This window comes from Hyla sarda, chromosome 7 (assembly GCF_029499605.1).
Source record: "Hyla sarda isolate aHylSar1 chromosome 7, aHylSar1.hap1, whole genome shotgun sequence".
NCBI lineage: Eukaryota > Metazoa > Chordata > Amphibia > Anura > Hylidae > Hyla > Hyla sarda.
Window position 1 is genome coordinate 234,924,119 of NC_079195.1, and position 13,587 is coordinate 234,937,705.

Consider the following 13,587-nt stretch of genomic DNA (forward strand, 5'->3'; position numbering starts at 1 on the left):
TAGTGATGGATAGGCTGTATTCTCAGTGAGGTCACCGCTGATCTCTAGTGATGGATAGGCTGTATTCTTAGTGATGTCACCGCTGATCTCTAGTGAATGGATAGGCTGTATTCTCAGTGATGTCACCGCTGATCTCTAGTGAATGGATAGGCTGTATTCTCAGTGATGTCACCGCTGATCTCTAGAGAATGGATAGGCTGTATTCTCAGTGAGGTCACGGCTGATCTCTAGTGATGGATAGGCTGTATTCTCAGTGATGTCACCGCTGATCTCTAGTGATGGATAGGATGTATTCTCAGTGATGTCACCGCTGATCTCTAGTGATGGATAGGCTGTATTCTCAGTGATGTCACCGCTGATCTCTAGTGATGGATAGGCTGTATTCTCAGTGATGTCACTGCTGATCTCTAGTGATGGATAGGCTGTATTCTCAGTGATGTCACCGCTGATCTCTAGTGATGGATAGGCTGTATTCTCAGTGATGTCACTGCTGATCTCTAGTGATGGATAGGCTGTAGTCTCAGTGATGTCACCGCTGATCTCTAGTGATGGATAGGATGTATTCTCAGTGATGTCACCGCTGATCTCTAGTGATGGATAGGATGTATTCTCAGTGATGTCACCGCTGATCTCTAGTGATGGATAGGCTGTATTCTCAGTGATGTCACCATTGATCTCTAGTGAATGGATAGGCTGTATTCTCAGTGATGTCACCGCTGATCTCTAGTGATGGATAGGCTGTATTCTCAGTGATGTCACCGCTGATCTCTAGTGAATGGATAGGCTGTATTCTCAGTGATGTCACCGCTGATCTCTAGTGAATGGATAGGCTGTATTCTCAGTGATGTCACCGCTGATCTCTAGTGAATGGATAGGCTGTATTCTCAGTGATATCACCGCTGATCTCTAGTGATGGATAGGCTGTATTCTCAGTGATGTCACTGCTGATCTCTAGTGATGGATAGGCTGTATTCTCAGTGATATCACCGCTGATCTCTAGTGATGGATAGGCTGTATTCTCAGTGATGTCACCGCTGATCTCTAGTGAATGGATAGGCTGTATTCTCAGTGATGTCACCGCTGATCTCTAGAGAATGGATAGGCTGTATTCTCAGTGAGGTCACCGCTGATCTCTAGTGATGGATAGGCTGTATTCTCAGTGATGTCACTGCTGATCTCTAGTGATGGATAGGATGTATTCTCAGTGATGTCACCGCTGATCTCTAGTGATGGATAGGCTGTATTCTCAGTGATGTCACTGCTGATCTCTAGTGATGGATAGGCTGTAGTCTCAGTGATGTCACCGCTGATCTCTAGTGATGGATAGGATGTATTCTCAGTGATGTCACCGCTGATCTCTAGTGATGGATAGGATGTATTCTCAGTGATGTCACCGCTGATCTCTAGTGAATGGATAGGCTGTATTCTCAGTGATGTCACCGCTGATCTCTAGTGAATGGATAGGCTGTATTCTCAGTGATGTCACCGCTGATCTCTAGTGAATGGATAGGCTGTATTCTCAGTGATATCACCGCTGATCTCTAGTGATGGATAGGCTGTATTATCAGTGAGGTCACCGCTGATCTCTAGTGATGGATAGGCTGTATTCTCAGTGAGGTCACCGCTGATCTCTAGTGATGGATAGGCTGTATTCTTAGTGATGTCACCGCTGATCTCTAGTGAATGGATAGGCTGTATTCTCAGTGATGTCACCGCTGATCTCTAGTGAATGGATAGGCTGTATTCTCAGTGATGTCACCGCTGATCTCTAGAGAATGGATAGGCTGTATTCTCAGTGAGGTCACCGCTGATCTCTAGTGATGGATAGGCTGTATTCTCAGTGATGTCACTGCTGATCTCTAGTGATGGATAGGATGTATTCTCAGTGATGTCACCGCTGATCTCTAGTGATGGATAGGCTGTATTCTCAGTGATGTCACCGCTGATCTCTAGAGAATGGATAGGCTGTATTCTCAGTGAGGTCACCGCTGATCTCTAGTGATGGATAGGCTGTATTCTCAGTGATGTCACTGCTGATCTCTAGTGATGGATAGGCTGTATTCTCAGTGATGTCACCGCTGATCTCTAGTGATGGATAGGCTGTATTCTCAGTGATGTCACTGCTGATCTCTAGTGATGGATAGGCTGTATTCTCAGTGATGTCACCGCTGATCTCTAGTGATGGATAGGATGTATTCTCAGTGATGTCACCGCTGATCTCTAGTGATGGATAGGCTGTATTCTCAGTGATGTCACCACTGATCTCTAGTGATGGATAGGCTGTATTCTCAGTGATGTCACCGTTGATCTCTAGTGAATGGATAGGCTGTATTCTCAGTGATGTCACCGCTGATCTCTAGTGATGGATAGGCTGTATTCTCAGTGATGTCACCGCTGATCTCTAGTGAATGGATAGGCTGTATTCTCAGTGATGTCACCGCTGATCTCTAGTGAATGGATAGGCTGTATTCTCAGTGATGTCACCGCTGATCTCTAGTGAATGGATAGGCTGTATTCTCAGTGATATCACCGCTGATCTCTAGTGATGGATAGGCTGTATTCTCAGTGATGTCACCGCTGATCTCTAGTGAATGGATAGGCTGTATTCTCAGTGATATCACCGCTGATCTCTAGTGATGGATAGGCTGTATTCTCAGTGATGTCACTGCTGATCTCTAGTGAATGGATAGGCTGTATTCTCAGTGATGTCACCGCTGATCTCTAGTGAATGGATAGGCTGTATTCTCAGTGATGTCACCGCTGATCTCTAGTGAATGGATAGGCTGTATTCTCAGTGATGTCACTGCTGATCTCTAGTGATGGATAGGCTGTATTCTCAGTGATGTCACCGCTGATCTCTAGTGATGGATAGGCTGTATTCTCAGTGATGTCACTGCTGATCTCTAGTGATGGATAGGCTGTATTCTCAGTGATGTCACCGCTGATCTCTAGTGATGGATAGGCTGTATTCTCAGTGATGTCACCGCTGATCTTTAGTGATGGATAGGCTGTATTCTCAGTGATGTCACCGCTGATCTCTAGTGAATGGATAGGATGTATTCTCAGTGATGTCACCGCTGATCTCTAGTGATGGATAGGATGTATTCTCAGTGATGTCACCGCTGATCTCTAGTGATGGATAGGCTGTATTCTCAGTGATGTCACCGCTGATCTCTAGTGAATGAAGATGTACAGATATTTTGGTTTTCTCTAGGGCCTTATACAGAGGTTGATCATCTCACGTCCATAACCTTCCAGTGTGAACACAAATGTTCTTTGGTGGATCAGATCTTTTCTTTAGGTCGTGTTCACATGTTCAGGTCTGTTGGGAATGGATCATAAATGGAGGAGACGTATAAATGAGGCTTCTCTGTTCTCTAATCCGATTCTGTCTTTTCAATAATTGCAAAAAAAAAAAAACCCTGAAGGTGCGAACACAACGTGCGGCCGATAATAATGACCAATGACATGATCGGCGCTCGCCCCTCCCCCCATCCGCGCATATACATCCTAGTACTCCGCCCCCGTATGACGTTACCCCCCGCTATGCAAGTCTATGGGAGGGGGCGTGACGGCCGTCATGCTCCCTCCCATAGACTTGCATAGCGGGGGCGGGGATTGACGTCACGATACTCTGGCCCCGTGGTCGCCACCCGGCTGTTTGTGAGCTGGCAGCATGGTGTGCAGCTCAAACAGGTGGGTGGCGAATACAAGATTGCGGGAGTCTCCAGTGGTGGGACCCCCACAGTGAGACACCTTATCCCCTATCCTTTGGATAGGGGATAAGATGTCTCAGGGCCAGAGTACCCCTTTAAGAGATTTGTAGCTGATTTATAGCATGGACAGGTTGTTGCAGATAAAGGCACATTGATGAAGATTTCTGCCTTCTGAGAGCAGCTGCTAAAATACCATTACATAATAGCAGCAATCAGCTATATGAAGCTGCTGGTGCCTCTGGAGTCCCACGGACATGAAGGTGTTGAGTCCTCCAGAGTTTTGTGTATAAACCTTCTATTCGTCCACCATTAACCAATGCTCACAAGCAGAAACAGCTGCATTGGCAGAAAAATACTTAAACTCATTTTCAAACAGTCCTGTTCACTGATGAGTGCCGTGCAACCCTGGATGGTCCAGATGGATGGAGTAGTGGATGGTTGGTGGATGGCCACCCTGTTCCAACAAGGCTGTAATGTGAGCAAGGCGGTGGTGGAGTCATGTTTTGGGCCGGAATCATGGGAAGAGAGCAGGTCAGCCCCTTTAGGGTCCCCAAAGGTTTAAAGATGACCTCTGCAAAGTATGTGGAGTTTCTGACTGACCACTTTCTTCCCTGGTACAGAAGAAAGAACTATGCTTTCCATAATAAAATCATCTTCATGCATGACCATACACCATCTCATGCTGCAAACAATACCACTTGGAGCATCCAAGAGATCTCTAAGGGTGGGAGGGAGTTTACATCCAAACAGCAGCTCTGGGAGGCTATTCTGACATCTTGCAAACAAATTCAAGCAGAAACTGTCCAAAAACTCACAAGTTCAATGGATACAAGACGTGTGAAGCTGCTATCAAATAATGGTCCTATGTAACGTCACCTGATCAAACTTTTAACAACATTTTACTTTGTAAACATTTTATGTAAATCGCTTTTCATTTCGGTAAATACGGCAAACACAACAATTGGCAATTCTCACTTCTTTACAACCTATAAAGTGTTTGGAAACTTAGGCTGGGTTCACACCACGTTTTGTACTTACGGTTCCGTATACGGCTGGGGGAGGTTGGGTGGGGGGGGAATTGCGGCGCCCGCACTCAGCCGTATTCGGGAACCGTATTTAATGTAAGTCTATGAGCCGACCGGAGTGAACCGCTGCCTCCAGTCAGCTGCGTTTTCGTCCGTATGCGGTTTCCCGACCGCAGGCAAAAATGTGGTCGACCGCGTTTTTGCCTACGGTCGGGAAAACGCAGCCGACCGGAGGTTGCTGTTCACTCCGGTCGGCTCATAGACATACATTAAATACGGTTCCCGAATACGGCTGAGTGCGGGTGCCGCGATTTCCCCCCCCCCCCCCCCGCTGTATATGGAACCGTAAGTACAAAACGTGGTGTGAACCCAGCCTTACTGTGAATATAATCGCCCTCACAAAATGATCTTTAACCTGAATATTTCCGCATCTTGGCCGATTCTCATATTTAGGATATCAGGAGCCGGAGCAGTAACGGTTAATATACTACAGGGGTCACCTGAATTGTTTTCCTCTTTACACCATTGTCCTTCTATGAGCCCCATCCCTCCCAAGGTCAGGACCAGGAGGAACTAACAGAGGTACAAATCCAGTTTATTTTATTCAGCTGTGAAGATGCATCATCAGCATTTTATACGCCTGATAACTGTCCCTAGTGTCATGTGGGTGGAGCCTCTGTCCCTGTTGTCAGGTGGGTGGTCTGTCTGTGTTGTCAAGTGGGTGGAGCTTCTGTTCCCTAGTGTCAGGTGGGTGGAATCTGACAAGTGTCCCCAATAGAGGATGGGTGGAGTCTCTGGCCTGGTGGTCAGGTGGGTGGAGTCTCTGGCCTGGTGGTCAGGTGGGTGGAGTCTGACACCTTTGTGCAGGCGTGGGAAAGTAAAAGCTACAAACTGCTACATTGTAATGACTGAACACACGGGGGACGGACCCTTCATATCATACAGAGCGGCCAATCATCTTCTTCCCCTCGTCTGCTGATCCCGACCGCCCAAAGTGCAGAGAATCCCTCCTGGATCTGGTTTCCCTGGAGAAGGTTCCGGCTCCTGCGCTCACAATGACGTCCACGTTCCAGATTCCCGGCCGCTCCATCTCAATATCTAATTCTCTAATCACTAACATAAAACATATTTACATAAATTAACCCTCCCCCTCCTGCAGAAGGTCAGCGGCTCCTGGCGGCAGTCACCCCCCGGTGGGCGCACAGATGCTGGAGCCCACCCAAACTCTCTCACTGGTCGCTGCCAGGAACCTCAAGGCTTCTTCATCTTCTTCACGGATGATGAACTGGAGGCCGATTCTCTTCTCTTCCGCTGGAAGCAAAAAAAGAAAAAGAAACGTTACGAGAGAAGAAATCACATCCTCCGCACTTGGTCACCTGACCAACCTAAAGCGGCTGATAACAGCGGACACTAGATCAGGGCCTCATATATAGTATACACCAGGGTATATATAACTAGGTCAGTGCAGTATATAGTATACACCAGGGTATATATAACTAGGTCAGTGCAGTATATAGTATACACCAGGGTATATATAACTAGGTCAGTGCAGTATATAGTGTACACCAGGGTATATATAACTAGGTCAGTGCAGTATATAGTATACACCAGGGTATATATAACTAGGTCAGTGCAGTATATAGTATACACCAGGGTATATATAACTAGGTCAGTGCAGTATATAGTATACACCAGGGTATTTATAACTAGGTCAGTGCAGTATATAGTGTACACCAGGGTATATATAACTAGGTCAGTGCAGTATATAGTATACACCAGGGTATATATAACTAGGTCAGTGCAGTATATAGTGTACACCAGGGTATATATAACTAGGTCAGTGCAGTATATAGTGTACACCAGGGTATATATAACTAGGTCAGTGCAGTATATAGTGTATACCAGGGTATATATAACTAGGTCAGTGCAGTATATAGTGTACACCAGGGTATATATAACTAGGTCAGTGCAGTATATAGTGTACACCAGGGTATATATAACTAGGTCAGTGCAGTATATAGTGTACACCAGGGTATATATAACTAGGTCAGTGCAGTATATAGTGTACACCAGGGTATATATAACTAGGTCAGTGCAGTATATAGTATACACCAGGGTATATATAACTAGGTCAGTGCAGTATATAGTGTACACCAGGGTATATATAACTAGGTCAGTGCAGTATATAGTGTACACCAGGGTATATATAACTAGGTCAGTGCAGTATATAGTGTACACCAGGGTATATATAACTAGGTCAGTGCAGTATATAGTGTACACCAGGGTATATATAACTAGGTCAGTGCAGTATATAGTGTACACCAGGGTATATATAACTAGGTCAGTGCAGTATATAGTGTACACCAGGGTATATATAACTAGGTCAGTGCAGTATATAGTATACACCAGGGTATATATAACTAGGTCAGTGCAGTATATAGTGTACACCAGGGTATATATAACTAGGTCAGTGCAGTATATAGTGTACACCAGGGTATATATAACTAGGTCAGTGCAGTATATAGTGTACACCAGCGTATATATAACTAGGTCAGTGCAGTATATAGTGTACACCAGGGTATATATAACTAGGTCAGTGCAGTATATAGTATACACCAGGGTATATATAACTAGGTCAGTGCAGTATATAGTGTACACCAGGGTATATATAACTAGGTCAGTGCAGTATATAGTGTACACCAGCGTATATATAACTAGGTCAGTGCAGTATATAGTGTATACCGGGGTATATATAACTAGGTCAGTGCAGTATATATAGTGTACACCAGGGTATATATAACTAGGTCAGTGCAGTATATAGTGTACACCAGCGTATATATAACTAGGTCAGTGCAGTATATAGTGTACACCAGCGTATATATAACTAGGGTCAGTGCAGTATATAGTGTACACCGGGGTATATACAGTATATAACTAGGTCAGTATATAGTGTACACGGGGGGGTTGTGTGTGTCTATATCTAGGTCAGTGCAGTATATAGTATACACCAGGGTATATTTATCTAGGTCAGTACAGTATATAGTGTACACTAGGGTATATATAACCCTTGTCATTCTAAGTCTTAAACAGAAGTCAAGGCTTGTCCAGGACTAGATTCACATGGCAGGATTCTCCTAAAAACAGCGCCTCATCCATCTACAGGATATAAGTGGTACTGCAGCTCACTCACTTTAGAGAAACAGGGTGCAATATAAGAAACAGACCGTGGTCAGGATTGGCTGACTGGAACTGCAGAAGGGAAGCTGCATACAGTGCCCGGCTTCCCACAGTGCCCGGCTTCCCACAGTGCCCGGCTTCCCACAGTGCCCGGCTTCCCACAGTGCCGCCAGCCTAAACCTCTTCCTCAAGCTCCAGAACTGTGGCTGATGGGTGCAGATTAGTACAAGTGTTCATAGATTTAGGGTGAGATGTTTTGGGGGGGGGGGGGGGGGGGGGTTTATCAGGTGGCGATGTCCGGGGGGAGCAGTGATATTCAGGGGGCACATACTTTCCCCTTGGAATATGCAGCCCGATGAAAGTGCAATTATTCCGGTAGCTGACAGATCTGGCTCTGCATTATTCAGCGTGGCGAGGAGCGGCTCACAATGCGCGGTGACGGGGCCCGGGCCCCCCCTATTCTCACCTTCTACCTCCATCAGGAACAGAAGACGATTGATCTTAACAATGTAACTTCAGGAGCTTAAAAGTCTTCTAATTCTGACTCAGCCGCAGACTTCACAGAGCGGGGGGCTTCTGCCTGCGCCCATTAGTGGGCCGACTTCAGAGAGGCGGGAACAAAGGCCTGCGGTGTGAGGCATTCCGAGACAGCCGACTCATTAGGGACGGGCGACTGGAGTGCGAGTTTACCGAATCAAACGCCGATGGAATGTGGAGGAACTGGACGGACTTCAGCTCCCAAATCATCTCCAACTTAGGCCTTTGTTTCCACCTTCAGCCTCCCTGGAGGGGTCACCACTTCTCAGAGAGACCCCCGGGGACAGAGGAGAGACCCCCGGGGACAGAGGAGAGACCCCCGGGGACCGAGGAGAGACCAGAGAAGAAGAGACCCCCGGGGACAGAGAAGAGAGACCCCCCGGGGACAGAGGAGAGACCAGAGAAGAAGAGACCCCCGGGGACAGAGAAGAGAGACCCCCGGGGACAGAGAAGAGAGACCCCCGGGGACAGAGAAGAGAGACCCCCGGGACAGAGAAGAGAGACCCCCGCGGACAGAGAAGAGAGACCCCCGCGGACAGAGGAGAGAGACCCCCGCGGACAGAGGAGAGAGACCCCCGCGGACAGAGGAGAGAGACCCCCGCGGACAGAGGAGAGAGACCCCCGCGGACAGAGGAGAGAGACCCCCGCGGACAGAGGAGAGAGACCCCCGCGGACAGAGGAGAGAGACCCCCGCGGACAGAGGAGAGAGACCCCCCGCGGACAGAGGAGAGAGACCCCCGCGGACAGAGGAGAGAGACCCCCGCGGACAGAGGAGAGAGACCCCCGCGGACAGAGGAGAGAGACCCCCGGCGACAGAGGAGAGAGACCCCCGCGACAGAGGAGAGAGACCCCCGCGGACAGAGGAGAGAGACCCCCGCGGACAGAGGAGAGAGACCCCCGCGGACAGAGGGAGAGAGACCCCCGCGGACAGAGGAGAGAGACCCCCCGCGGACAGAGGAGAGAGACCCCCGCGGACAGAGGAGAGAGACCCCCGCGGACAGAGGAGAGAGACCCCCGCGGACAGAGAAGAGACCCCCGCGGACAGAGAAGAGACCCCCGCGGACAGAGAAGAGAGACCCCCGCGGACAGGGACCAGCCCCTCAATGTAAGGAGAAACGCAAAGGCACACGAATGGCAGGAGAGAAATGGCGCATGTCCTGCTGTCACATCTGAGATCAGAGGGCGAGTACTAATCCTACTGCGCTACGGCCTATGTTCACATCCCACAGATAATAAGGAATGTGCAGGTTTATTACAATAGGAAGAGGGGAGTAAGCTACTGCCAGACATCTCTAAATCTCTACAGACTCCTCTGGCCCCTCCTCCTACTCCAGACTCCTCTGTAACCTCCTTCCGCCTCCTCTGTCTCCTCTGAAGTAGGAGGAGAAGATGAAGTAGGAGGAGAAAGTGGACAAACTCCTCTGCCCATTCCTCCTCCTTCAAAATCCTCCATCCACTTCTGCCCCTTCGTCCTTCTCCAGACTCCTCATCCTCCTCCAGATTCCTGTCCTTTCCCTCCTGATCCCTCAGACTCCTCTGTCGTCCTCCTTTCTGTCTCCTCCTCCAGACCCCCTCTGTCCCCCTCCTCCTCCAGACCCCTATGGGATAAAAATGATCAGTGTGTGCAGTGTTATGGTCTTCTATGGGATAACAATGATCAGTGTGTGCAGTGTTATCCCAGAGGAGGACCATAAGACTGCACACACTGATCATTGTTATCCCAGAGGAGACCATAAGACTGCACACACTGATCATTGTTATCCCAGAGGAGACCATAACACTGCACACACTGATCATTGTTATCCCAGAGGAGACCATAAGACTGCACACACTGATCATTGTTATCCCAGAGGAGACCATAACACTGCACACACTGATCATTGTTATCCCAGAGGAGGACCATAAGACTGCACACACTGATCATTGTTATCCCATAGGAGACCATAACACTGCACACACTGATCAGTGTGTGCAGTGTTATGGTCTCCTATGGGATAATAATGATCAGTGTGTGCAGTGTTCTGGTCTCCTCTGGGATAACCATGATCAATATAAGAGATCAGTGTGTGCAGTGTTATAGGCTCCTCTGGGATAACAATGATCAATATAAGAGATCAGTGTGTGCAGTGTTATAGGCTCCTCTGGGATAACAATGATCAATATAAGAGATCAGTGTGTGCAGTGTTATAGGCTCCTCTGGGATAACAATGATCAATATAAGAGATCAGTGTGTGCAGTGTTATAGGCTCCTATATATAACATTGCAAAAAAAAAAAAAAGGAGTACAAGTCATTTAACCCCTGATAAATTTGAATCACCCCCCTTTTCCCATTAAAAAAAAAAAAAAAAAAAAAAAGTGTAAATTAAAAATAATCATATGTTGTATCGCCGTGTGCGGAAATGTCCGAATTATAAAAAATATATCATTAATTAAACTGCACGGTCAATGGCGTGCGCGCAAAAAATTCCAAAGTCCAAAATAGTTTATTTTGATCACTTTTTTATATAATAAAAAAATTAATAAAAAGTGATCAAAAAAGTCCGATCAATACAAAAATGGTACCGCTAAAAACTTCAGATCACGTCGCAAAAATGATCCCTCATACCGCCCCAAACACGGAAAAATAAAAAAGTTATAGGGGGTCAGAAGATGAGAACTTTAAACGCCTACATTTTCCTGCACGTAGACAAATCCAACCGATAAGTCGGGGTCATTATAATCGTATGAACCTACAGAATAATAAGGGGTCAATGTCACCGAAACAGAAGCCCCCAAAATTACAAGAGAGTTTTATTTTCTCCAATTTTGTCACACAATGATTTTTTTCCGTTTCGCTGTAGATTTTTGGGTAAAATAACTGAGGTCATTACAAAGTAGATTTGGTGGCGCAAAAAATAATCATCATCTGGATTCTTAGGTGCAAAATTGAAAGCGTTTGGATTTTTATAAGGTAGGGAGGAAAAAACGAAAGTGCAAAAACGGAAAACCCCCGGTCCTTAAGGGTTAAGGTGACGTGTAACGCCCCCCACTTATCACAGTATGGGGGGGGGGGGGTCCTGTGAGATTGTAGGTAAGATGGCCGCAGTGTGAACGCCACCGACCTTTTGTCTTGGACTAATGTAATTGTGTAATCAGCCGGTAAAGGTCAGTGCGGGGGGGGGGGGGTCGGGGGTCGGGGGGGGGGGGGTCGGGGGTCGGGGCGGGGGGGGCGCGGTGGCGGGGGACCGGGGTGGGTAATGAATTTGCCTTGTAGTAAATTAACTTGATTTTACTTCCCTGATATATGTCAAAGACCAAGTCATGTTAACCCTCAGCACGCCATGGAGTGCATCACAGAGCCGTATCCAGGTAACAGACTGACCGTATACCCCTGTATGATCTAATAGTCCATATACAGGTGACTCCTCCTCCTCCTGTATATAGTCCATGTACGGGTGACTCCTCCTCCTGTATAGTCCATGTACAGGTGACTCCTCCTCCTCCTGTATAGTCCATGTACAGGTGACTCCTCCTCCTCCTGTATAGTCCATGTACAGGTGACTCCTCCTCCTCCTGTATAGTCCATGTACGGGTGACTCCTCCTCCTGTATAGTCCATGGACGGGTGACTCCTCCTCCTCCTGTATATAGTTCATGTACGGGGTGACTCCTCCTCCTGTATATAGTTCATGTACGGGTGACTCCTCCTCCTGTATAGTTCATGTACAGGTGACTCCTCCTCCTGTATAGTTCATGTACAGGTGACTCCTCCTCCTGTATAGTTCATGTACAGGTGACTCCTCCTCCTCCTCCTGTATATAGTCCATGTACAGGTGACTCCTCCTCCTCCTCCTCCTGTATAGTTCATGTACAGGTGACTCCTCCTCCTCCTTCTGTATATAGTTCATGTACAGGGTGACTCCTCCTCCTCCTCCTGTATATAGTCCATGAACGGGGTGACTCCTCCTCCTGTATAGTCCATGGACGGGTGACTCCTCCTCCTCCTGTATAGTCCATGTACAGGTGACTCCTCCTCCTCCTGTAAAGTCCATGGACAGGTGACTCCTCCTCCTGTATAGTCCATGTACAGGTGACTCCTCCTCCTACTGTATATAGTCCATGTACGGGTGACTCCTCCTCCTCCTGTATAGTCCATGTACGGGTGACTCCTCCTCCTCTCCTCCTGTATAGTCCATGTACAGGTGACTCCTCCTCCTGTATAGTCCATATACAGGTGACTCCTCCTCCTCCTGTATAGTCCATGTACAGGTGACTCCTCCTCCTCTCCTCCTGTATAGTCCATGTACAGGTGACTCCTCCTCCTCCTGTATAGTCCATGTACAGGTGACTCCTCCTCCTCCTGTATAGTCCATGTACAGGTGACTCCTCCTCCTCCTGTATATAGTCCATGTACGGGTGACTCCTCCTCCTGTATAGTTCATGTACAGGTGACTCCTCCTCCTGTATAGTTCATGTACAGGTGACTCCTCCTCCTGTATAGTTCATGTACAGGTGACTCCTCCTCCTCCTCCTGTATATAGTCCATGTACAGGTGACTCCTCCTCCTCCTCCTGTATAGTTCATGTACAGGTGACTCCTCCTCCTGTATATAGTCCATGTACAGGTGACTCCTCCTCCTCCTGTATAGTCCATGTACAGGTGACTCCTCCTCCTCCTGTATAGTCCATGTACAGGTGACTCCTCCTCCTCCTCCTGTATAGTCCATGTACAGGTGACTCCTCCTCCTCCTGTATAGTCCATGTACAGATGACTCCTCCTCCTCCTGTATATAGTCCATGTACAGATGACTCCTCCTCCTCCTGTATATAGTCCATGGACGGGTGACTCCTCCTCCTCCTGTATATAGGCCATGGACGGGTGACTCCTCCTCCTGTATATAGTCCATGGACGGGTGACTCCTCCTCCTCCTGTATAGTCCATATACAGGTGACTCCTCCTCCTGTATAGTCCATGTACAGGTGACTCCTCCTCCTCCTGTATAGTCCATGTACAGGTGACTCCTCCTCCTTCTGTATAGTTCATGTACAGGTGACTCCTCCTCCTCCTGTATAGTCCATGTACAGGTGACTCCTCCTCCTCCTGTATAGTCCCATGTACAGGTGACTCCTCCTCCTCCTGTATAGTCCATGTAA

At 47.7% G+C, this 13,587-nt stretch overlaps 1 protein-coding gene across 1 annotated transcript in view; it reads right to left on the bottom strand.

The window, feature by feature from the left end:
• Nucleotides 1-5,066: 5,066 nt before the first annotated feature.
• The window catches only part of DMAP1 (DNA methyltransferase 1 associated protein 1), a 69,542-nt gene continuing 61,021 nt past the window's right edge, over nt 5,067-13,587 (bottom strand). The window contains 1 exon segment of the mRNA XM_056533154.1: nt 5,067-6,052. Coding sequence (XP_056389129.1) covers nt 5,993-6,052 — 60 coding nt within the window. The 3' untranslated portion in view covers nt 5,067-5,992.